This window comes from Cajanus cajan, chromosome 9 (assembly GCF_000230855.2).
Source record: "Cajanus cajan strain Asha chromosome 9, NIPB_CcT2T_4, whole genome shotgun sequence".
NCBI classification, from domain to species: domain Eukaryota; kingdom Viridiplantae; phylum Streptophyta; class Magnoliopsida; order Fabales; family Fabaceae; genus Cajanus; species Cajanus cajan.
In genome coordinates, this window is record NC_138525.1 from 6,857,269 (window position 1) to 6,884,345 (window position 27,077).

Consider the following 27,077-nt stretch of genomic DNA (forward strand, 5'->3'; position numbering starts at 1 on the left):
TTTGTTTCATAAGAATAATCTCGACTGTGATTTTTAAGGATTGGAGAAATGATTTACTCAATAAAAATAAAAAATAAAATTAATAACACATTTTTTAAATGCATTTAATATTATTCACTAAAATCATTGATAGTTATGAAATCATGCAAGCCTTATTTTCTATGAATTTAAATATATTTCAATTATGAATTGTAACATAAATAAATAAATAAAACATTGACTTTTTTAAAAGTCACGTATAGAATGACGGTTTATTAATTGATATAGTAGATTTTAGTGCATCGAAATTAAAATCTAATAGAAAATTATTAATTTCTATAATAATAACTTTAAAAGTAATAATTCTGTAAAAAAAAAAAACTTTAAGCGTAATAATCACCATGTTTTCTAGTGGTTAATAACGTAAAATAAATTTTATTATCTTGCAATTCAACTGTTAAAATTTAATAAATTGACAATTTTTTTTTATTATCTTGCATTTTTGTGGCACTAAATTCAGAAGAAACTGCGTTTTTATAACATGTCTGAATACTGAATGTGAGATACTGATGTGTGATTAGTAAGAGTATTTTTTAAATTTTAAAATAAATAAATAAATAAATAAATAAGTAAATTGGGTGAGATTGCACATTACGCAGTGTGTGTGACAGTAGAGTTGAATAAAAAGGGTTGAAAAGCCAATTTAAGGTTTGTTGATTGTTGGGTCAATTGAAGTCTAAGCAAAGAGATCAGAAAATGGCGTCCAAAGCTCCAAAGAAGGCGAATCTGTTAGATCACCACTCCATCAAGCACATCCTCGACGAGTCTGTCTCCGAGGTGACTAAAACCCTAACCCCTTTTCGATCTCTCCCACCTTCAAGCCCCTTTTTTTAATTTCGTTAATTGGTGGTGTAGGTCGTAACCACTCGCGGCTATGTGGAAGACGTCAGATTGAGCAATGTCAGGCTTTTCATTGGGGCCATTATCATCGTCATTGCTCTCTTCGCCCAGTTCTACAAGAAGAAGTTCCCTGAAAATAAGGATTTTCTCATTGCCTGCATCGCCTTATATCCTTTCATTACATTGTCCTTTCTTTGCTTGTTTCAATTTTGGTTTGCATGAGGTAATTGGATGTGGATACATCTACAATTAAGCCTATTTGGAAATGGAAACTGCTGTTTTGTTTTTTTGGGGGAAAAGGAGGGGAATTAGGGTTTAAGTTTTTTATAAGGGGATTAGGATGCATGAATTATTCGAGTGAATGTTATCAAGGTTTGTAGTTAAATGGATCTGGTGTTTGTGTGAAAAGGGAAAATGTTGCTGCTGATGTTTAAAATTTTTATTCATTCTGCTTCAGTGTTGTTTGATCCTTAATTCTTTCGCACGTACGTGATCTTCAATGGGCTGTTGCAGCTGATCATATACACTAAGGAGAAAAATGCCATTCTGTTTACTTATCCTCCTGTTGTAAGTTTCTTTTAAGTGTGCTGAGGCTCTTTACTCTAATGCTAGAGTTTTTATTTATGTATGGAGAATATATGCTGTGTTTCACTTGCATAATTGCATTGTTTTAGATGATTGATAGTTGAAGTTTATTCTACCACATTCCTTGGGTCAGTATTCGGTAAATTACAAAATATCAGTCCTATGGTGTTGGATTTGGAGATTGTAGAATATTGAAACACATATATATATGATCTATACATATTACTCACTACTTTGTGTAATGTTTAACATGATCTATTAGAATATTTGGTGATCTATTAGAATATGTGGTGATGTTTTATGACAGGTTTGTTTCAATTAATGAAGGTTGTAGATTTATTGGGTATATAGAATTTGACAATTTTTTCTTCATCTTTAGTTGTATATCAAAATTAGGAAAATTTTTAGACATTCTGTGGCTCCTTGTTCTGTGTACTGATTAATTTTTTGTTTCATCTAACCATTTTTAACTCACTTTCTGATATAGAGACATAACATTTAAGAAATTTATGATATCTATTTTGTGTTTGTGAAAGAGAGAGAGTTTTTGTGAGTGTGTGTGAGAGGGAGAGAGAGAGAGAGAGGAATATGCCATTTTATTATTGTTTAAATTGGCAATCCTTTTTGTTCTATCCTAAGAGAGCAGTAGCACCGAAATTTTAGTCTGGTTAGTTTGTTATAATTGTGGCATGCGTGAACTTAAAATCCATCCAATAATTTTAACATAATTCATAGACACTAAGCAGACTCTAGTGTATAAAACGGGCCATACATCAAGCACAATTATCAATAGTGCAATATAACAGTGCGGTGCAGCCATGGCAGCTGCAATTGTGACCAAAATGGTGACCATCATAGTGGTAGGTAGAGTGAGGTTTTTCATAAACACTTCTTTTTGGGTGGGTTGGGGGAGCAGGGGGGTTAAAGGTGAAGTTGAGGTTGATGGATACATGAAATTAATATCAGTTTGGTATTTCGTCAATATTTATTTGATTTAGTAGTTTGTGAAATGGTTGCAGTAAATGAACTTTAACTTGTACTGGTATAGTTATATTCTATTCCCCTTTTCCTTCTGTTATTGAATTTCAATTTAAGTTGCATGAAAGTTGCGACAGGATAATTTTTCACATCTGTTCGGTTAAACAAGACTAACTTAGTACCTAGACTATGACACATCTTCATTTAGGTTGGAATGTAATCCAGATAGTACCTAAATCTTTGTTATTTTAACTTTTATACAGTATCATCTGGAATTTGAATTGATCCGAACATACTAAAATTCATTAGGTTTTAGTTGCTTTCAGTCTTAAATTGGATTTAATTCTTTTTTCACAAATGATTTAGAGGGGTTAAGCCGTGATATCTGGCTAGTTGGTTGCTTGGTTTATTATAGTTATAGGTTTTTCATGAACTAAGGGTATTGATATTTTATTTATTTATTAATGGAATATGTTATGTTTCATTCATCTAAATAAATTCAAGTTTTTCTCTGAAATCTGTTATCAAATCAAATAATGATATTTTATATTAGCCTTTCAGCAGAAACCCAAGACATAATAAAATTACGATTATCATATTCCAACTTAGACTTTCCCCCTTTTTTCTACAGGGATCCTTCACAAGCACTGGTTTGGTGGTTTCCTCCAAATTGCCTAGATTTTCTGACATGTACACACTCACTATAGCAAGTGCAGATCCAAAATCAATTTCTGCAAATGAACCCGTACATCTTACCAAAAGTGTTACCCAGTGGTATCTCTCTCTCCATTCTTTTACTTATGTATGCTAATACAATGACAATGGACATATGGATCAATATGCATTTGTCTCTTCCCGCTGCCTTTTGAAGATCTAAGTGCATCAGTCCGTTTTTGTTTGGGTTGCAGGTTCACTAAGGACGGAATCTTAGTTGAGGGCCTGTTCTGGAAGGATGTTGAAGCTTTGATAGTTCAATATACGAAAGAACCAAAGAAGAGCAAGTAATATGGAGACATGAACTTAGTTTTGCAGAGAACTTTTTTTGGTTGAAAACATATCTGGACATGGTTTATAATTCTATACTTAGACATTCAAAATAGAAGCCGGGGAATCAAGCTTTCACCAGCTTTAGGGCCCAATTTATTCCCATATTTCGTCGTTGAAAAAAAGGCTCGAAACTTTATTCTAACAAATGATGTGTTTAGTTTATTTTTTGCTTTGTCTTCTGTTAGTATGTTTTATCAATGATTATTATTACAAGTAGGTCACTATTTTACTTTAGAACGTTTTTAAGATATTTTTTAAAATATAAAAATATTTTATTTTTACAATTTACGTCACAACTTCATTTTTCATAATTAAGTTATATAGTTATAGCATATAAAAATATTTTTACTTATAATTTTTCTAAATGTTTAAAAGGTACAAAATGCAGCTATTGGAATATGGTGATACTACGAACGAAGAATATAATGCGGGATTTTACTCGTTTCACAGAGGCTCGTCAATATCAACTTTGAAATTACAACTGAAAAAGAAGGAATTATAATAATTTTTAAAAAATATCCTCTCAGATAATTAATTCACATAAGGTAAATAATTGATATTTTTATACATTAGTGTACATTTAAATCTAAAATTTATCAACCACACGATAAAAGATTTAGAGCAATTGACAATGACTCCCCTCTGATTGTGAAAATGAAACCCAACTACTCAACCCTTGAGTGCGAGAAAATGAAACTCAACTTGTCGCGTTTTACTAATCGAGTTAACAACGATTGTTAACATGTTTTGACGGAATATTCTACATTAGCCAAAATTAAATAATGTTATTGGGGAAAAAATATGATTCGTGACCATTCAGTAAACTACTATTGGAAAGAGGAAAATATTTTTCTTGGAGCATAAATGAGAAGATAGTTCGTAAAACACAGTTACTTCTGTGACACCATCACTTACAATGAGTTTAGTATGTAAGAAATTGATAGGAAAAATTTATTTAAAAAAAGGTGTTTAGTTATAAAGGAATAAAGCAAGGAAAATAAAATGATGTGAAACATGCAAACCTTTTTCTCACACCCTTTGTGGCAGAATTTTTTTTCCTAATGGTTCGAAATCTCCAGCTATTGCCTATTTATTGGGATCTTTTTTTTGGCATCTTAAACCCGCCGCAAATGTTGATTATTTTAAAAAGACATTGGCAGATTTTAAAAGCCATCTTGTAAGAATCGATTAAAAAAAGGACAATCAATTATAAATTGCCGGAACTCATAAAAATTACCTTTGAAAGAGCATATAATATACTTGGTAAGTTCGTTTCTCAACTGTGATGATAAAAATTTGATCAATTTTTTTATTGTATTTTCTATTTTTCTCATATATAATTTTTTCTCTATGCATGCCTTTATTATTATTTTTTAAATAGTAGGTAAGTTGGATTTATTAGACAAGTCTTAAATCTCAAAGAACACCTATAAGTAGGGAAACAGATATTTCGTATCTCTTCATTAAAAAAAAAAATAATGAGTGATTAGTTAAAGATTGATAGATTTAAAGATTAAATATTGTTGAAATAGAAAAAAAAAAATAAAAGATAATAAAAGATAAAGTAACTTGGATTTTAAAGGTAGTTATAGGAGTAAATAAGTTCAAAATTTGTATAAACCAAAATTTGTACTTTTATTTTATTTAATAAAAATGTTTAAGAATTAATAATGTTTGTTAAATGAACTAGTGTTTCATTTGCTTTTCAAACATCACGATCTTAAGTTTGAGTCTTATATTTATAAGAGTGGTTATTTTTTAATATTATTTTTTATTATTAGAAAATTTAAGGATAAGATCATCTAAATAAATGTGGACACCAAATCAAGTTATTGTCTTTATATATACTAGTAATGAAAAAGGCACTCCATGCCTCTATGAAAATAAATAATTTTTTTTTAAAAAGGTAGTTATTATTTTTAAACAAGTAGTTAAATTCACACATAAATAACCAAAGAAGGAACCTAAAATGGAGAACCAATCACCATCGGAGCCGCCGGATGGGGGCGTTGGGGGTCGTAAGATAAGCCAGAAAATGACTTTCAAGGAGAAGGTTTTGGGTGCCCTGGTTGAGCGGCCGGCCGTTCGTGATCTTATTAAGGAAGGGGCCATGACGTTGGAGTTTGAAGGTGGAGATCGGCTTCTACCTAAGTTCAACATAACGGCATCCACCTTTAAGCAGTTGTGTGAACCGTGGGAACAATGTCTAGTGATCAAGTTGCTAGGGAAGGATGTGGGGTTCTTAACCTTACGAGACAGACTACCTGCATTGTGGAAGGTTCAAGGAGGTCTCGAGTTGCTGGACGTCTCACATGGCTACTTCATGGTAAAGTTTGACTTGGAGGCGGATAGAGAACGGGTCATGCACGGGGGTCCATGGATGCTCTTTGACCATTACCTGATTGTTAGACCATGGTCTCCAGAGTTCGTAGCTTCAGCAACGAAGGTGGATAGTACGCTCGTCTGGGTCAGATTTCCAGGTCTTGGTGTTATGTTCTATGATGAGAGTGTTCTCCTAACAATTGCATCAGCCATAGGGAAACCAGTCAAGGTGGATCTTAATACACTGAACATGACACGGGGCAGGTTTGCACGGGTCTGTGTGGAGATTAACCTAAATGAACCCGTCGTAGGGAGATTTTTTCTCAATGGTGTTTGGTATACCGTGGAGTACGAGGGCTTACATCTGTTGTGCGCGTTGTGTGGCTGTTACGGGCATGTACTGAGGAACTGTCAACATGCAGCTCAGTCGGCGTCAGTGGTGAATGGCGTGGGGGAGAAGGAGACAATGGTGCAGTCGTCTGGAGATCCACCGCGCAGGGTAGGTTCAGGTGATGAACATGGAGATCAATCAATACCGCATAGTCAGGGAGGAATCACGCCAGACCCGCACGGGGATTGGCTGATCGTGAAACGAAAGAATCGCAAGCCAAATCTTGGGAGACCGTTGAGTAAGGGAAGATCTCCCTCTCATAATGGAACCGCGGAAGCTACTGCGAAGAATCAGAATGTGCCGAGATACTCTACGGGGGAATATATGATGCGGATGAGTTAATTGAGGATGTTACAAAATCACGTGGGGGGTTAGTGAATCCACGTGAACAGGAGCATGTCGTAGGGCCGAGCCATGCAGAGGTGGGCCATGTACTGCACGCAAATCCGAATTTAGTTCCACACGTACAGGAAAAGGTAGCAGGACCGAGTCATGTAGTGGTGGGCCCTGTAATCCATGAGCATTCGACGTGAGAAAAAGAAACGTAACAGAGTGGAAGACTTAGGTGCCATTTCACGGTCCAATACCATGGGTGGTGTTAACGGTGGTACGCCTCATGCTTGTAGTGCGCCAGTCAACTCCTCTCTAGGGGACTCACGAGATGGGAACACGGGGATGACGGGGGTCTCGAAGGATTGTTGGGTCTCTAGTGTGCTTCACACAGGTGGCACGTCTAATCTCGTCCAGGAGCCCGAGGAGAGTGGATTAGAGTTACCAGGGATGGCGGACGTCATGCACTTGGATCAACCATTGGAAGAGGAGGCCATGTTAGCGTGAGTTTGTCGTATCTTGTGTTAATTAATGAATACAAGTTTTAATATTTTGAGTTGGAATATTAGAGGGGCTGTTAATGCCAAAGGTAAAAGGAGGGTTTCGGAGTTAGTAAGGCTTCATCACCCGTCTATTTTTATTGTATTGGAAACTCACTGTCAATTTTCTTCGGTGGAATCCTTTTGGAAGAAGTTGGATTATAAGTTGTGCTATAGTACTGAGGCTACGGGGCACTCCGGGGGTATTTGGGTCTTGATGACGACGTCTTGCTCGGCTACTACCTCGGATTTTGCCTCTCACTCTCAGGCCATCTCGTTTACGGTTGTTGAAGGAAACAAGAGCTGGGTTTGTACTGCCGTTTATGTTAATCCTCGGGTGGAACTCAGACAGCAGGATTGGTCTCATCTTCGGGAGTTGAGGGGACGGATTACGCTTCCATGGTTAGTGCTTGGGGACTTCAATGAGATTATGTTGTCAACAGAGTGTCGCGGGGGTCGTTTCTCGACAGCACGGGCATCACAGTTCCTAGAAGTTTTGAATGATTGCAATCTTCTTGACATGGGGGCAAAGGGCCTTCGTTTTACGTGGTATCGAAACCGACAAGGGGTTGTGCTTGCTAAGCGGTTAGACCGTGCGGTGTGTACTGTTGAGTGGCAAAATATGTTTCCGGAAGCATATGTTGAGAATCTGTGCCGGGTCTATTCTGATCACTGTCCACTTTTACTACGGCGGGACGGCTCAAGGGACAAGTCTCTAGATCGCCCCTTTCGGTTCCAAGCAGCATGGGCCACCCACAGAGATTTTGAACGTCTTGTTAGGGATGCGTGGCGTCGTAGCACACCGACCCTTGCTAATGGGCTACAAGTCGTTCGAGTAGATGCCATCAAGTTCAACAAAGAAGTGTTTGGAAATATCCTTACTAGGAAGAAGGCTCTCCAAAGTCGTCTTAAAGGGGTACAACTTCAACTAGAGAGAGGGGATTCAGAGAGCCTGTCGCGTTTGGAGAAGGCTATACAAATGGAGTTGGATGAAACTTGTCTTCAGGAGGAATATCTATGGTTTCATAAATCTAGAGAGAAGTGGGTGAAGTTTGGGGACCGCAACACGTCTTTCTTCCATGCTCAAACACTCGCGAGAAGATGGCGGAACAAAATACAAGGGTTATTTCTACCAGATGGAACTTGGCACACTGATCATGTGGTTATGAAGACTGAGGCAGTCAGGTTCTATAAGGAGCTTTTTTCAGCGGATACAGATCAAGGGTCTCTAGACATGCCTACTGGGATTTCACCTACCTTGGGAGCTGAGGCCCGATCTACTTTAACTGCACCAGTCACGAAGGAGGAGGTCCGTCGGGCAGTGATGAGCATGAAGTCTTTCAAGGCTCCAGGGCCGGATGGGTTTCAACCGTTCTTTTTCAAGCAATATTGGCCTATTGTGGGTGATGAGTTATGGCGTACAGTGAGGGAGGCCTTTCGGTTGGGGTACTCGGACCTATCACTCTTGGAGACACAAATGGTGTTGATTCCGAAGGTGAACCACCCGGTTAGCCTTAAAGAATTTCGTCCTATTAGCTTATGCAACGTCGCTTGGAAGGTTATTTCCAAAGTACTTGTCGCTCGTCTTCGACCGTTCTTGCAGGGCGTCATTGGTCCTTTCCAGGGTAGTTTTATCCCTGGGAGGGGGACTCGTGACCACAGTATTATTGCTCAGGAGGCCTTTCATTTCGTTCGGAAAGACGGTTCAGGGGTGGGTTCCTTGGCTTTAAAAATTGACCTTGAAAAGGCATACGATAGGGTCAGGTGGGAGTTCTTGGAGGCTACGCTGGTGCAGTATGGGTTTCCTTCAATCATAGTTCAACTTATTATGTGGGGGTTAAAGAATTCGTCGATTTCACTCCTTTGGAATGGAAGCGCACTACCGTCCTTTGCCCCATCTCGAGGACTTCGGCAGGGAGACCCATTATCTCCGTATCTGTTTGTGTTTTGCATGGAGCGCCTAGCCCTTCGGATATCTGAACTGCTTCAGGAGGGTCTTTGGAAACCGATTCAGCTATCTCCTGGGGGGCTACCACTTTCACATCTTTTCTTTGCTGATGATATCTTACTGTTTTGTCAAGCCTTAGAGGACCAGGCTCGTTTGGTGGCATCAATCTTGGAGGAGTTTTCGCGTTTATCAGGCTTAAGAGTCAACTTGACTAAGTCTAAGTTTGTGAGCTCCAGGAAAGTTTCACAGAGGAGGATTGAAACATTGGAAGGACTGCTAGGGATTAGCTTTACAGCTCGGATCAGGACGTATTTAGGTGTTCCCTTGACTCATGGTCAGCCGAGGTGTGCAGATTTCTATGATGTGATGGATAAGATTCAGGGTCGACTGGCGGCTTGGAAGGCCAAGCTTCTCAATAAGGCTGGGAAATTGTGTCTGGTGAAGTCTACCATCTCCTCAATTCCCGTATATAGCATGCAATCATTGTGGCTTCCCCAAGGAGTGTGTAATCGAATAGATCAGGCTTGTCGTCGCATGCTCTGGGCTAAGTCTGACAATACTCGGTTTTGGTCTCCAGTGAGTTGGGATGTTGTCACTCAAGCTAAAGAGTTAGGTGGGCTTGGGGTTAGAGAGGCGCGCAGGGTGAATGTATCACTCTTGGGGAAGCTAGCTTGGGACCTGCTTTCGGCTCCACAGAAGCCTTGGGTTCAACTCCTCAGCAACCTCTACCTACATGGAGCTTCTGTCCTGAGTGCTCAACACAAGCGGGGTGTTTCTTCAGTCTGGTCGAGTATTCTTAAGGCCCTTCCCTCACTCCGGGAGGGATTCAAGCCTCATCTAGGATCGGGAGACTCATCACTTTGGTACAAGGACTGGTCAGGTAATGGGCTTTGGTGCGGGAAAGTCCCCTTTGTTCATATCGCGGATACCAACAAAACGGTTGCCGACTGCTGGGTTAGTGGAGATTGGAGCTTCAATGCCTTGTATACGGTTCTTCCAACTGAACTGATAAATTCTGTCCAACAGTTGAGTGTTGGCAATTCCCCTTTTGGGAGGGATCATTTTGCTTGGAGGGGTGATATCTCGGGTTGCTACACAGCGGCATCTGGGTATCGTTTTCTAACCCGGGGGCTGGCAGCGGAGGGGGATGCTGTTTGGAAGAAGCTTTGGAGGATTATGATTCCTGAGAAGGTTAAGTTCTTTCTATGGCAATGCCTTCACTCAGCTCTCCCAACGAATCAGGTTCGGGTTGACAGGAGGTTGGCAGAGTCAGGTGCATGCTCGCGTTGCTCTTGCCCTCATGAGACCATTCTACATGCTCTTCGGGATTGCCCATATTCGCGAGAGGTGCTGATGTCTGGTGGGTGTAGTGTGGGTTGGTCATTTTCTGAAATGGATTGTTTTCAGTGGCTGAAGGGGATCATCTTGCACAAGGATGCTATTACGTTATCCATCACCTTGTGGTGGGTCTGGTGTTTTAGGAATAACATGGTATTTAACGATGACCTCTGGCCAATTTCGGTGGTCCGTCGGAAGGTGATATTATCCATGGTGGAGCACAGTGTGTATAACGTTAAGAGGCGCCAATGGGAGGACCAAGCCCTTTGGAGGCCTCCGGAGCACCCGTGGGTCAAGCTTAACACGGACGGAAGTTGGTTGAGGGAGACGTCTGCTATGGGAATGGGTGGAGTCATCCGTGATTGGGCAGGTATGTGGCGGGGGGGCTTTTCGCGTGGAGTCTTACATAGGGATGCGTTACGTGCTGAGTTGTTGGCCTTGGAGGAGGGCCTAGTGTTTTGTTGGGATGGTGGTTTTCGGATGGTGACTTGTGAAAGTGATTGCCTGGGAGCTGTAAAGTTGTTTCAAGATCGGCCAACGGACAGAGATTACCTGCACAAGCATTATGATGTTATTTGTCGTGTTCAGCAACTTCTTGCTCGGGATTGGGTAGTTTACGTAAGTCATATTCCTCGAGAGATTAATTTAGTAGCTCATACGCTTGCTACTTGGGGTGTAGGGAACTTAGGTTCCAATGTATTTTGGAGGAGTCCTCCAGACTTTATTTTACTTCCTTTAGGGAGAGACTCTATGTCTTGAGTTGTTTGCTTTGTTTATCTTTCATATTTTACCAAAAAAAAAAAAACAAGTAGTTATTATTTTGTATATATATTTTTTCCTATTTTATCCCTAGATATATATTGGTGAAAAGAAATTAGAATACAAACATAGAAGTAAAATGGTCTTTGAAAAATTGGACACCAAAAGGAGATATCCCCTATATATATTGTTATAGATGATAGATGTAAAATAAAAAATAGAAATAATAGAAGTTACGTATAAATCAAGTGATATAATGTATAATTAGGAGAAAAAAAATGATAAACAAAAGTGGTTACAAAATAAGATGATAGTTATTATTAATAAAGTGGACGATAATTAATTTTTTGTATACATAATTTTTTTATTTTACCTTTAAAAGATATGATGGTGGAAAAAAAAACTAGTATATAATAAAAGAGTATAAATGTCTAAAAAATGTGAAAAACAAAGAGAGGTATCCTCTTTATATATTACTAGTGGGGTCAAAGCATTTCATGCCTCTATATTTTATTTAATAAAAAATATTTAACAATCACTAATGTTTGTTAGATGAACTGGTATTAAATTTGGTCCTCAAATCTCAAGGCCTTGTGTCTATAAGAGTAGTTATTTTTTAATATTATTTTTATTGTTTGAAATTTAAGGGTAAAATTGTTAAAAAAAATGTGTATACTAAATCAAATTATCGTTTTTATATATGTTATAGATATATAAATAGTAAAGTCAAAATACTTCGTATTTTAATTTTTATTTAAAAATAAAATACATTAATCAAGGTTAAGTAATAAAATAGGTGGTTAACAATTTGAATGTTTGATCAGTTATGAGTGGTTAACTTATTTGAGTGATGAGAATAGAAGCAGCTTACGATATTAATTTTTATTATTTAAATATTTATGTAACATCGTACTTCTTTTTGTTAATTATTGTTATTTTTATCAATGGCTATGAGTTGTGATGATTTGGGGTTTGTTGTTAAGTGACTCTAAGAATTAAGGAATTCTTAATGAATTTTTAGGTGTTTAGGGGGGTTCTTTGAGCAAAGGTTCAATTTGCTCATAAGGGAAGGGTATATAAGATTTTTTTTAAGATTTGAGCCTCATAAGTTCATTTCTTAAAGAACTTTAAGGAGAAGTTAGAGAAATAAACTCTAGGATTTTGAAATCTTCCTTCTTGCTTTCTATCCTTCCTAAGCGCGTAGAAGATCATTAATGATCAGCTAAGTTGAGATTCAAGGTCAGTAGAATTGAGAATCTGAGTTGGTGCAAAGCTTTTGAGGATAACTTGGAGTTTTTTCTTCTTTTTTCTTCTTCCTCGTTCTCTTCGAATCTAAGGTAAGAGAAGTTAGAACCTAAATTATTGTTGAGTGTTAAGTTGTTGTGTATGAATATTTATAATTATGTTGCTGAATATGCATGATTGATACTTGGTTGTTGAGCTTTGTTGTTCTTCATTTTCAAAGAGGAGAAATTGGCGAACATGAATGATTTTGGTTGCATGTTGATTTTGATGTTGGATTTGAGTTATTTGAGGTGCCTATGTATGTTATTTTATGATGCATGATTGGTATTTTATGGATTTCAAGTAGTTTAGGCCAAATTCATGAATTTGCTATGTGCAAGATTCCACCACTGCATCGGGCATGGCTCAAATCAAAGGTTCTCTATCTCACTTGCGGCAAGTGCAAAACTAGTGGCATTGGGCATGAAGAAAAAGAAAAGCCTTTGTATTGGTCACATTAAGCGTGGGTTGAATGGCATTGAGCGAGAGGTGAGAGAATTGTCTTTGACTTGGTAATGTTGGGCCCCAAGTTGTGTGGCGCCTAACATGACCAAGACAGAAGCTCTCTGCCTAAGTGATGTTGGGCATGAAGAGAGAGAATCGTCTTTGTCTAAAATGAAGTCGAGTGTGGATTTAGCCACACTAGATGTGATCCACCTAAGGGTTCTTTGACCTCATCCATGTTTGATACGGGTTGAGTGGCGTCGAGCATAGACGGGACAAAAAGTTTCTTGTCTCAATGATGTCGGACACAAGGTGAATGGCTTTAGGCATGATGTGTCTTGTAAAAATATGTTGTTTGGTTAAGAAAATGGTGAACATGTGTAAGTTAGTTTAATCTATTAAATGTTGAATGTTGATATATGTTGTTAGTTCTTTATACATTAATTTGGGATAATGTATATTGATGATTAAACTATTGAAGGTGTTGAATGGTGTTGACTTTATATACATTGATTGGGGATAATGTATATAGATGATTAACTATTGAATTATTGAGACGATGGTGCTGAGAATGTTTGAGGCATTAAGGCATCAGGGTATGTTGTGTTGATTGACTTAGAATTAGAAGAAAATGTATTTTCAAAAGTTGGATATCTCATTGAGAGGATATTGGTGGGGTGCTCTACAAGTCTAGTTATTGAAAATTCTTCTTGAATAGTTGACTCTTGAAGTGGATAGTTAAGTCTCTTCTAGGACCTTAGTTGATGCGAAATGTGGGCAAAGTCGAGGCATACCAACTATAAGTGACCACAATATAAGGGTCAAGTCAAACTATATTGATTACAAGTGACCAATGTTGATTTGTATGTGAACTGGGTCGAGATATACGTGTATAAAATGACCAACCGAGTAAAATACAAAGTTAGGGCCAAAATCCATAACTGAATACTAGAAGGGCATAATATCTGGAGAGTAGTCAAAAAACTAATTCTATAGGAGACCTAGTTATGTAGGCTAGTGTTAAAGTATGTTCACACTCGAGTTGTTTTACCCTAACAAGAGTACTAAACTTACTAGTTTAAATGACAAAATCTGAGAAATTATTTTGTTATGGATTGGTATCCAAATTAATTATTGATCTAGCTTGCATAAAAAGGTTGTGTTAGTTCGGTAGGTTCAAGCCGCTTAAACTAATCACCTTTGTTGTAGAAGATCTTCATAGGTGAATGCATAATGAAACATGTAGTTGCGGTGCTATTCATATGATGTGTTGATTGTGGTGTGGTTAATATGTTATGTGGAATTGTTGTTGAATGACATGATTGTGGTGTAAGTTTGAAATGATTAAGTTGTTTATCTTTCAAAGTTGTTGATACCATGTTGAAGTGTTGTTTGTAGAGTTACTTAACCGATAACCTAGGCTTACATTACAATTGTTTTGGATTATTATATATACATATATGTGTACATGATATATGGTTGTTCAGTTGAGAAACATTTACATTTTTGGTTGGTTTATCCTTATACATATATTTATATTGTTCTACATGTACTTTGCATGAACTACTTGCATGTTAACTTTAGGTAATTTTGAATGTTTTTTGCCGCTAGTAGTTGAACCGTTAAGTGTAAGGACCATATTGGGGTGTTACAATTTGGGAATAAAATCATCTTAAAATGTGAAGACGAAAAAGAGTTACAAACTAATATATCCTCTTTACATTATATTAGTGGGGTCGAGACACTTCGTGCCTCTATTAAAAACAAAATAAAAATAAAAATAAAATAATAAAAGTATATTGATCTAATTGGTATTATAATTAATCTATTATTTTTAAGTTATTAAATTTGATAAAATAATTTTTTTTTAATTTTTAAAAAATAAAAAGGGTAGAATGGTCAAAAAAGTGGAAACCAGGATGATTACTGAAAAGTGTATCTCCTTTATATATTAGTATAAATATGTGTGTAGATATAAACTAGTAATTTAAATAAAAAGTAGTTAAAATATAAAAAGAAAAAAATAAATTTAAAATAAGAGAAATAGTGATTATACACACTACGGTAGTTATGATAGAAAAAGAGTGTGCTCAATTTTTGTGTTTACATATTATTGGTGATTTTATTTAAAGGAGAATATACAAATAACAAATAAGTAAAAAACAATTTTTTAAAAGAAATATAAATAAATTAGCTACACAAAAGACGTCTTCTCTCTCCTCTCATGCTATTTAAAGTCCTAAAAGCTAATCCTAAAAGATAAGAAAATACAATATAAAAAATTTAAAAGTTACAAAATAAAAAAGAAATAGCAAATGCTTGCAGGGGGCATGCAACCCACAATTGTTGTCTTGGTGGCTTCAGTGAATGTGAGGCTTCCTTAGTGAATGGCACAAGTATGTCATTTTGTGTGCAAACATGTCATTTATTGTCTAGTGATTTGTCATTTGGTAAAGGGTTGAAACTTGAAACCTCTCAAATTTGTTCCTCTACGGATTATCATGCTCTGATGATTCACGTAATTATATAATTCCTCTTTTTGGCATCGGATCTAAACACTTTTGACCACTGAATTTATAAAAATTACCTCATCGTAATAGGTTCAACAAATAAAAATAAACATTATATATATATATATATATAGGAATGATTCACTTACTCTAAAAATAAATTTTTATAGATTTATTTTATTTAATAACTTGTATTTTATATTAAATTTTAACGATTCAATCGTTAAATTAAAATTTTTTAATATATAAATCAAACCAATAAATTTTTTAAAAAAAATATTTGATATTTTATTTTATCGATTCTAATTAACAGATAATTATAAAAATATTTTATACGTTAATTTAAATTAATAAAATAAAATAAATAATTTACGATATTGATCTATGTATTAAAATTTTTTAATTCAACAGTTAGATTATTAAAATTTGATATAGAACATAAATTATTAAATATGACAAATATATATATATATATATATATATATATATATATATATATATATATATATATATATATATATATATATATATATATATATATATATATATATATATATACGTGTGAAAAATTGATAGCGAAAATCCTTATAAAATATGAGCTTCCGATGCATGCCTTGCTCATGTAGACAAAATATTTGTTGGCCACTAAACTAAATATTCTAGTACTGATGTATTAATTTGCAAAGAATTAAAGTGTTAACTATAAAATAATATTGGAATATTTTAAGTTGTATTTTACTTAAATAAAATAAAAACAATACAAGTGTATAAAAAAAATTAGATAGACACATTCAAGTATTATTTTAAAAAATATTTTACCATTCTACTTTATAACGTCTGCGATCATTCCGATGTAGCACGATGCAGAATTTGGTGTTCATGTCATAATCAATTGTTTTGAAATCATAAAAAAATAAACCTTTTATGTTGTTTGTGTTTTCATTTGACATAAAATAATGCATGTCAATTCATGCCTGAGTCGTCGGTCTTAATTTGACAGATGCTTGTAGATCATATGTGGTTGTTTTTTTTCCCATACTCATAAAATAAGTGTGTTTTTGTGGTTTATAGAGAGCTAGCAAGGAGAAGCAATGACTCTCATTTGTTATAGAGGTAATTGTTGCAGGTACAAGTTAGTTAACATATATGTATAAATAATAACAAATAATGCACAAAATTTAACCATAGTTGAAACAATGGTCAAGCCAACACCCACCACCGATTCAGTTAATAGAGTGTGATGAAATGTCAATTTGACACAAATAAAATTGAGTGTCATTTTCCAAAACCTAAAAGTGGTCATTATTTTATTTATTCTCCTAAAATTGATATGGATGTGCCATTATTAATACTATATATTTGATATTTGATTTCTGCCTTCTTCTTTGCCCATAACATATGGGTGTTTTTGCTTTTAATAATGCATAAGCTGAGGTAATTTTGTAACATATTATCAAACTATTTTATAAATTATAAAGTGTGAGTTTACTCATCCACTGAGGTAAAACTCTTATATCTATTAATCATTAGTAAAAATAATACTTATTTTGATTCTATTAGAGGGAAACTAAATGTTTGACCAAATGATTGCTTCCAAAAGATTTCTCTCAATCATAACACCTAGAGATAGAGAATATAATGGCAAAGAAATGATAACCGAATGAAAAACTAAAGTTATTAGCATCCATACAACGTATAATGCAGCATCTCCTTTTCAAGTGTTTATTCAGATTGAGACTTGAGCCCACCAACAAACTATCAAAATTTTATTTTTTTTTGTATAAAATGAAAATACTAAAATACTAAATCTTTGTCATTTGATTGATCCGAGTAATAAGAAGGAAAGTTTTTTTTTTTTTTTTTTGTATGACTTACAAAAAAAATATCCTAATTTGGTGTGGACGTGGGGAAATAGGTCTCTTTTTTCATTTTGTAAATTAAGTAAATACTTTTTTTATTGTATAAAATATTAAAATAATAAATAATTTTAAGTATAAAAATATTTTATATAATTTTTTTGTAATATGAAAATTGTTTGTCACTTATAAATTTTTTTAATTTATCTTAATACATCTTTATATGATTAATATTATCAGTTTTGATGCGACTATAAATGATCGTTAATCATTTTTTACATATTTAAAATAATTTTGATATTATCTTAAAAATGAGTTTAAATTTAATTCAACTCTAAAATATTTATAATAAAAAAATATTTCATATTTATCGTTATTTTACTTTATCAATAAATTTTTATTTACATTAATTTTTTTTACAATAAACAAGTACTAGTGTATTTTATAATATAATTTATTTTTCATTAAAAAAATTGGAGAGAATATTAAATATTTTTTATTATATTTTTAACTATTTATTGTGAAATAAAAAATATAAATGGAGTATTAATGAGAGTGAACCTAATTGATATGGAAGATAAAGATACATTAAAAAGATTATATATTTTTTTAATGAAATTTAAGATATTAATCATGTTTTCATTATCATGTAAAAAAATGAAATGAAGCAAAAACTGATAATATATTTTTTATTATTTGATAACTATTTTTTTAATCTTATTAGGAGTGTTGCTCGATCTATCGGACAAAGAATACATGTTTGTTTCGACGTGATTTTTATAATGAATTGTGTTACATAGATTTTCAAACATCCGTTAAAAATGCAATTGTTGTCCGTTAATAAAATATAACACACCTCACAATGGAGCTGTTATTTTTTAATAGGAGTTGATATGGTACTCTCAAAGATTGAGGGGTTTTCTTTTTGGAAATTACTACGGTATCCTCAAAGATCGAAGGATTTCAATACATTCTTTATATAAATTTATAAAAATTAAAAAAAAACTAATTTACTTATAAAATGAACAATTTAAATTATATTTATAAAATGAAAAGTAAGATAAAATTATAGAGATTAAAATTATAAGATTTCAATAATATTATAAAATATTAAAAAAAAGAAAAAAATAATAAATAGTAGAAATAAAAAATTATTAAAATTAAAAATATAGAAATTCAAAAAATTAGGATAAAAAGACAAAAAATATACTTAAAAAATTATTAAAATTAAAATATAAAAATTCAAAAATTTTAAGTAAAAAGAGTAAAATATGCTTAAAAAATTATTAAAATTAAACTATTTAAATATATAATAATATTATTACAAATAAAATAGAATATATAAAATAAAAATAAAATGACTAAATAATTTAAAAAATTTTAAAAATAAAATATCATAAATATTTAAATAAATTATTAAAAATATAAAATATAAAAAACTGTACCGGTACCCTCTCAAATAAGATGGGTACCATAGAATTTTTCTTTTTTAATTATTTTATCGATATGAAATATTTATATATAATAATTTTTTTAAAAATTTAGTTAATCATTTTTATGAATTTTTTTCTTTCCAATCACATATTTTAAAATATGTGTAGAACAATATAATAAATTCTCATCAATAATAAAAATCACGTTAAATATATTAAATTCGTGGAAAAATTACTTATAATTTTTATTGGATGAAGAGAAGGTAACACACCTAAAATCTTGATTAGTGAGGGTAATTTATTTATTTTTTTTAGAGGAAGAGGGTAATTTATTTAAAAAGTGAAGAAATATTATATGTATATATGACATAAATATTACATGAAAAGTAAAAGTTATACATTTAAAATGAAAAGTGAGCTAAAAAATCAAAATATAAGAAATAAATTAGCTAATAAAAAATTGAAGTTAACAAATATTGATAAATTAAGAGTAGTTGTTTCAATATATAGATTTAGAGAAGGTAAAGAATTTATGATTCAAGACATACACATATATATTTTGTATTGTTTTTTTTTTCTAATATAAATTGTCAGTTGTGACCCAAACACTTAATTAATTATCTAGTTGTAACGAGGTTGACAGTTGGGACATGATAAATTTGGTTTTTCAAAACCATATGATATTTGAGACAAATCAATCATGGACTATAAACTATGTTGTGAAACAAATAACATTAAATATATCATATAATACACTCTTTGATAGCAGGGTAATAAATGGAGTCCACCAGATTATCCCTTTATTAAGTTGAATGTTTATGAAAGTTAGTTAGAGAATTATCAAGTAATGGGAATTGGTGGAATAGTGAGAGATGTTGTTAGCATATAAAAAAGAGGATTTGTGAAATCGTTCAAAAGAGGAGTTATGTGTAGAATTTCTTACTTTAAAGGTAGTGTTGCGTTTATGTTGAAAAGATAGATTTAAATTTAATTTTTGTGAGTTAAATTATATAATTATTATTCTCATCATTTATCAATATCCGTAATATGATTTTTTTATATATAAACATACAAATATTATTATTAATATTAAAGAGTTATTGACTCATAATTTATAAATATATTGTGACAATATTCTTAAGATAATAATATTGTTATTCATGGATTAATCGATGATGAATTAGATTTAATATGACATTTGTTAAATTGAAAAGTTCTTGAAATTTCATTTTATACGAAGATAATTTAGATTTTATGTAAATCTCTTAATTTATTTCTATTCGTTAATATATATATAAACTCATTAATATCATGCGACTCCTTGGATTGAAAATGTGTACCCATTTTCAAAACACACGGATACTGTAAATGTAATACAGTCCAACAGCCGTCCACAAAAAAAAAAAGAATAAAAAGAAGGCAGAAATGAATAAATTAAAGATGAGGCAGTTCACCTCGTCCAACCATTTTTCTTCAGTTTTGATGTACTTGCTTATGTCCTTTTCTGCAATAAAATAACCTCCTTGTTTTTATTAATAAATAATTTTAGAGCATCTGTCACATAATCATGATTAATTATTATATTCTCAATGAAAAAAGTTGTTCACAATTGTGCTTTATTTATTTTATATTTTTATATAGTTTACACATTTTTTAAATTTGATAATAAAAATTACTTTATACTTGAAGAATGTAAATTTTGTTAGTCCAAAATTTATTTTAATAGGTAAGAATCGATCTTTTATATAATCGTTAAATGAAATAATATTATAATTTTTAATTATTTCTATTTATTTTTTAAATAAATAAAAATTTGAAGATTATGATTAAAAAAGTTAACAGATGATTTTCTTACAATTTTTTTCCTCATTTTATTATCGACAATGATTATTTTAAATATAAATTAATTATTATAAATAATTTTAAACTTAATTTTTATTGTTATAAAAATATTTTTAAACAGCTTAAGTCAAACATATAATTTTAAAGTTATTTTTTATATATTAAATATAAAATTTATTTCATATCATCATTTATAACATTTTTTTTATACTTATAACATTTATTTTAAACTTAGTTACCGATACAGATTTTCTTAACTGTGAAACATTTTCAATTTATTGTGTTTTTATTTTTATTCTTGAATTAATCCTTAAATTTGTTTATAGAACTAAGGTGTTTTATATTTGGTTTCATATACAAAAAACTTTGATTTTTATTTAATAAAATATGAAATTATTATTTTTAATCTCAATGTAACACTCATTAATTTATGTATAATTGAAATTTATTTATTTTTCATCAATTTAATTGAAAGTTAATTGATAATATCAAATATCATCCACGATAATGTCTATACTATTATATTAATATGCGATACTCTAAAGTATTTTCTTATTAATATTATTTATTTATTTTAACCGATTATCAAGAACAAATGATGATTTAATATTTTAGATAAATAAAAAAAAATTATAGAAGCTAAAACTAAACTTCATTCAAAATAATTGTTTCAAATTAAAGAAGATGAAAAATATTTTTTATGGACTAAAATAAAAAAAAATTACCTATCTTACAAATAAAAAAAATATTTAAACCTTAAATTAAATTCCGATATATTTTCTTGTAGAAATGTAAATAGTTAAAAATAATCCAACATGAAATTTAAATTGTTAAATGATAAATTTAAAATATTTATTTATTATAATTATTAATTTTATGTTATCCGATATACAAGTTAAAATAAAGACATTGTAAATTAAATTTTTCAGATAAAAATAGGAAATATTATAAAGATGATTATAACGAAGATTGAATCTAGGTCTCCATATTTCTAACTATCTCAATCCTTCTCTATCAAATTACTAGGTTAACATAGTGATTTATTGTAAATTAGATTACATAATTTAGATAATTTTCCCTTAATTAAATGTTCTTAATAGAACCCAAAACTTTGTTGATACTAAATTCAATACACTTACATACCAATAATTAGTTGTAGTAGAAAGAAAAAGAATTTGTACAAAAAAAAGTTTGTTTAACTCTGGTGGACTTGTGGCCCTGCACACGTGGGCATCATTATCACCGTCCGTATGCGAGAGAGGGTCGGCCATAGCTCCGACGTGGCACCGCCTAACGTTGATAAGCGGGACCCACAGAAAGCTGACCTGGGCTCAGGACCCCACCAACCAGTGCTCCTGGATTTCAAACGAGTGCCAAACTTCATTCCATAATCCGTTTCATGTCCGCCACGTCACCCTGGCCCGCCTACTATTTATAGCACAACTTGGCATTTCATATCTTCTCTATTTCAAGGGTTGCCACCACCTGTTCAAGATATTATTTCTCTCTCTAAAACCGTTCCCCTTTTCTCTCTCTCTAAAATTCTTCAAATCCTTCTCAACCATTTTGCGTGATTGCTCCACTCGAATTACGGTCTCTCCTAACGGAACCTAGGGTTTTCAATTTTTTTCGCCTGCAATCTGATTTCCTATGGCTAACGGGAGAGAACGAGATTTGTTCCACGGCGACGCGATTGATCCTGCGGACGCCTCCAACAGTGAGGGTTTCGACGATTCGTCTTCGGTGGACAGCGACGGTGCTTCGAGGAGGCAGGTCGGGCTCACGGAGCGGTTGACGGATATTCTCGTCGACGAAAGCGACGGCGATCTGTTGATTCAGCAGACCAATAGGGAGGACCGGTTCCTGCAGTGGCTTCAGGCTCTCGATATGCAAGTCATGGGAGCGTGTCGCGCTGACGAGAGGTTGAAACCCTTGCTCAAGATGAACACTGCTTGTGGCGTCGCCGAAGATCCTCTCCTCGCTCAATTGACTCAGGTGAGAGACTCGTTCTTGATGGTCCGGTTTTGTCGTCCTGTAACCTTCTTTCTTCTTCTTGCCGCATTATTTTCTGAAGGAGTGTTTGTTTATTTCGTTATACAGCATTTCGAGCCATCTGAAGTTGGGATGCTAGCGAGATGCTTCTGCGTGCCTCTTGTTTCGATCCGCGTTGGAAAGATCAACAAGGAAGGGACTCGCCTCTGCCCTACACCGAACAGGTAATGCCATTTTAATTTTTGAATCTGTTAGTTCTTCCCCACCCATGCAGATGCGATAAATCTTTGAGATTCTTTGAATGCCTTTCGATTAGTCTACTTATTTTCATTGAGATTTCTATTACTTTTTATTCCTTGGTCCTGTTTTTTTTTTTTTTTTTTTTTTTCATTTCTTCATTTCTTCGACCACCAACTTCTATTAAAATCTTTCACGGTGTCTGTTGACGCGATCGATTATTTTATTACAAGGCAGTCGAATTATCGACTGTATAACTAACTATTATTCATACTGCTTTAGCTATCTACGGGAAATTCATTGTGTGTTTGAATTATGTATTTCGTGGTGTTAGATAAGTTCTGTTGTTTAGCAGTATGTTCAGATGTAAATATATATGATAGTTTGTTCTAGTGAGGGAAGTAGTGTGGGTGCAGCTCATCATCACTGCATATATGAGAAGCTAAGATGTGATGCATTGCATAGGGAAGAATAAGGAGTTTACTGCATCTAAGGTAATGCAGAATCCCTCAGTCAATTCAGCTTGGGAAAGGCTGATGGGGCCAATGATGGGTCTTCTGGTTGTGGAAGAATAAATTAGGGTCAGAATTAGGCCTAGTTTTTGTGAGGTGAGGTCTGTAAATTGCCTGGGTCAATTATTATTTTTGACCAAACAATCGACCTGACAAAGGAAGGCCTTAGTTGATAAGTCCTTTGTTGTTATTGTTGTTCTTGTTGTTTATTTGTTTTTTCTTAAATAGTTCGGTCCTATGAGTACATTTATACTGGTTTCCAGTGGTCCAGCAGCTGTTTAAGTACTTGCAAGTTTTAGAACCTAAGATTTAAGGGTTTGAGTTTCCATGTGGAATTGTTTCCTATCATTGGAATTTATTGTATTTGCATAATTGTGTTTATAGTTGTAATTCAATTACTTGTGCGTTTTGTTTTGCTACATGGCTGTTTTAAAGATTTATGTATGAACTAACATTTAGTATTTTGCAATTTGCCTTCCATAACTTCTGTTTATCTGTATGCAGCAATGTGATAATCCTTAGATTGTCGGATGATCGGTAGTAATTACTGGAGTCTTTAGTTTAGTTTAGTTTATTGATGGTAATATGTTCATTCTTCCAAGTAAAAATGTCTTTTGACTTGTAGGTAACTGGGCGTATTCTATTATGATCTCTGAATTAAGAGGAAGTAAAGGTAGTTTCATGATCCTATATTATATATATCACTGCTGCTTAGATTTTCAGATCACTATAGGTTTGAAGCTTTTATGTGGGGGGGAAACAGCAAATTGACTAGGGTACACAATTTTAGCAATATAACATTTATTTGCTTATCTGTATGGTTGTATTTTTCTATTTAATATTGTAAGTTATATATGTTTGTGTTGATATGCCAAGCATGGTATTTTCTTGACCTCCCCTTTCAGAAAGAAAAAAAAATCTATTTGATCACATATTCAAAGAATGTCTTTTGTTAATCATCTGAATTAGTGAGATTTAATGTGAATTTCATTTAGTATTTGATCCTGGTTTTATATGTTCTAAACTATTCACAAAGCAACACAAACATGTTGAAGAAAGCAGTTAGAATTATTTTTTTGTTCTTTTTGAAGCCAGATTATCCATCTGTATTTAAAATGATGGAGAGGGTTCAATATGTTGGTTTACGTGATTTAGATTGCTTTTTTGTTATTGAATGGCTGTACTTGTGTCTTTAATGTGTTTTAGTCATCAATGATCATTTTCCATTGGAAGCAATGGCTTTGTGCCCAGATAACTAACAAATATTATATTTCTACTTAGTAACACATTCCCTGAAAGACAAGAATGTTTTTCAACTTATAGGAATTTCAAAACCTGATTGGGAAAACAATGTTGACAAAAAAAACTTGATAGATTCATTTGGTGTCACTATTTCCTGATGATTTAGCTACATACCCTAAAAGACACATTTATATTTATGTTTCTAGTAAAGAAAACACGGTTTATACTCGTGTGTTATGAGCACTGACTTTTGTCATGTTTTGTTTTAGTTAGTAATTATAAAATTATTACTAAAACTGAAATATTTGATGCCTATTTTGTTGCTTGGCTAAGGTTTTGAAGGTTCAGGGTTACAATTTCATTATACTAATTTGATACAATGTTTGTCTTTTTGATTTGTTACTGTCTTCTTAATTATCGCTTGCTAAGGTCTCACTTCATCTTGACTTGTGTACAGGGGTAACTTGACACTTGTACTACTGCCAAGTTCCGATCTCCGTCTCTCATTCATTGGGGATGATGGTAGAACAGAGAGATTATTTACTTTTACCAGCAAATCCCAATGCTCAGCTGTTGTGGTTGATGAAATTCCAACCGATAGTTCTGGCCGATCCTTCCTTGTAAGGACTCCAGATAGCAGAACCTTTTACTTTTGGTGCTCTGAAAAGTCTAAGCTTTTGGGAATTGAATTACTTGAAAAGGTAATTTTATCTATTTTTCCTTCTTGAACTCATTTGCTTAATTTTTAATTTTGTAGCATTAGATATGAATTCGTTTTGCATTATTTGAACTTTCTCATCTATTTTGTGTTCTGAATGAATTTAATGATTTATATATTTGCTATCAAACTCCTTTTTGTATGAATCAGATGAAGGATTTGCTCAAGAGGAAGCCTTCCATTGTTGAGTTGAGTGGCATTAGCAAGTCACGACTTGACTGCTTTGCAACTCAGCTTCGTGCTTTTCTTGTGGGGTCAGTGGGGGGCAGTGGTCATGATGGTTCAGTTTGTGCAACATCCACTAATTCCATTGCTTGCTGTAATGTTGCTTCCGATACTTCACACCCTTCATCTTCAAAATTTCCCCGATCTCGAAATGTTGGAGGTCAAACAGCAAAAGGAGACACAGCACTTTACCAGAGTATTCTTAGTCCAAGATCAAGTTCTTTTAAAGAAGTTCCCCCAAGAAACTTGTCTTCTCTCAGGATTGCAGCCAGGGAGAAAATTAAACGCCGTGGTGAAAATCATCAGCCAACAGTTGATAACTTGACAAATGATTCAACAAACATTATGGATTTATCGTCAACTTCTGATCATGACAAAGCATCAGAAGTTTCCAAAACTCTTGCCTTTTCTCCTAGTTTTCTGGGATCACTAGGAAGGCTTGCTGTTCCATCAACCCTTGGACTGGGTGGGGAGGCCCCTCCTGTGGTGGCACCTCTTTTTTCCCCCTACTATTGTTGGTGTCCCCCTGGGATTTCTACCTGTCCATCCATTGCAGCAGTTACACAGTCTCCCGAATCCCCTATTGGAACACTGCCTTTTCCATCAGGTGCCCCTTTATTACCAAACCCTCTATCAGCTACCCTGTTGGATCCGGTACAGCCTCTTAGTACTTCCATGGACTTTCCTCCATTTCTGCCTGATCCATTGGTCAGAATGTCATTGCCGTCTTCTCAGCAGATTCCCACTTTCATACCATTAATGTGTGATCCAATAGTTCACGTGCCAGTGATTGACGTGTGCTCTTCAGGTCAGGGCTATCTGGTGAGTGCTGGTCCTGCATTGCCAACTAACATTGCACCGTTGCATCCAAATCTTGTGAAGCCACTGATTCCTGAATCTGATGCTGTGGTGAAGGGTGCGAGAGAGACTCTAAGATTGCTGATTAGTGGTTCAAGCCAGGGTAACCAACAGATGATGAGGGACACTCTGCCAGCGGTTTTAACTAATCCGGATGAAAAACAAAACATCCTTGTGGCTGGCAGCCGTGGTCTTTATACGGGAAGCCATGATATTAATGCTATTGCAAACAGCATTGCTGCCATGGGATTAGTATCACTATCTGGGGTATCCAATAGAGACACTGGAGGCTATTCGGAGGCATGTGACAACTATGGGATTCTGGGAAAAACAGTGAAAAATTCCAATGATTCAGGTGGTTCCATGTTGGAAGATGAGGGCGGGTCTTCAGTGGATTCTAAGCAGTAGTGATGAATGCGATTATGTTTTTCTTTTTGATGTAGATCTCTTTTGTCCAGCAAATGTAGATATATGCTGTAGCATTTTGAATGGTTTTAAAGTTCAAATTTCACCATTCAAGTCTTGGTCCCACGTAGGATGCGTTGATTCTTTCTTGATTAGAAATATGGAATGCGGCTGAATCGGATTTTGGCTAGTTGTATATTCGTTTTGGGTGCATGTAGTGATAAATTGGTATGCAACAATATCATATTGCCGCCTGGTATCCTTTTCATACTGTGTTTTTTACTTTTGAGCGATGCTGTGCTGTAGTGCTAGTGCAACCCTTTTTTAACTTAACATGCAATACATTTGTAGTTCTGACTCCTATGTATAATTACACTCTGGTAATGAAATAGAAAAGAAAGAA

The 27,077-nt window shown here is 33.6% G+C and overlaps 3 protein-coding genes across 3 annotated transcripts; all 3 read left to right on the forward strand.

Moving 5' to 3' along the window:
• Positions 1 to 639: 639 nt before the first annotated feature.
• On the forward strand, positions 640 to 3,651 carry LOC109813877 (Microsomal signal peptidase 25 kDa subunit (SPC25)). The gene is made up of 5 exons (XM_020378145.3): positions 640 to 816; positions 895 to 1,046; positions 1,365 to 1,446; positions 3,074 to 3,216; positions 3,351 to 3,651. Exons 1-5 carry the CDS (start codon positions 736 to 738, stop codon positions 3,445 to 3,447), a joined length of 555 nt encoding a protein of 184 aa, XP_020233734.1. The 5' UTR covers positions 640 to 735; the 3' UTR covers positions 3,448 to 3,651.
• Positions 3,652 to 5,458: 1,807 nt separating this feature from the next.
• Positions 5,459 to 6,544, forward strand: LOC145951906 (uncharacterized). Its single transcript, XM_083064094.1, has one exon. The coding sequence runs from the start codon at positions 5,459 to 5,461 to the stop codon at positions 6,542 to 6,544; it is 1,086 nt and encodes a 361-aa protein (XP_082920220.1).
• A 15,396-nt stretch (positions 6,545 to 21,940) lies between these two features.
• Positions 21,941 to 26,942, forward strand: LOC109813871 (flocculation protein). The gene is made up of 4 exons (XM_020378139.3): positions 21,941 to 22,480; positions 22,586 to 22,701; positions 24,926 to 25,169; positions 25,337 to 26,942. The coding sequence occupies exons 1-4, from the start codon at positions 22,136 to 22,138 to the stop codon at positions 26,675 to 26,677; spliced, it is 2,046 nt and encodes a 681-aa protein (XP_020233728.2). The 5' UTR covers positions 21,941 to 22,135; the 3' UTR covers positions 26,678 to 26,942.
• Positions 26,943 to 27,077: the final 135 nt, after the last annotated feature.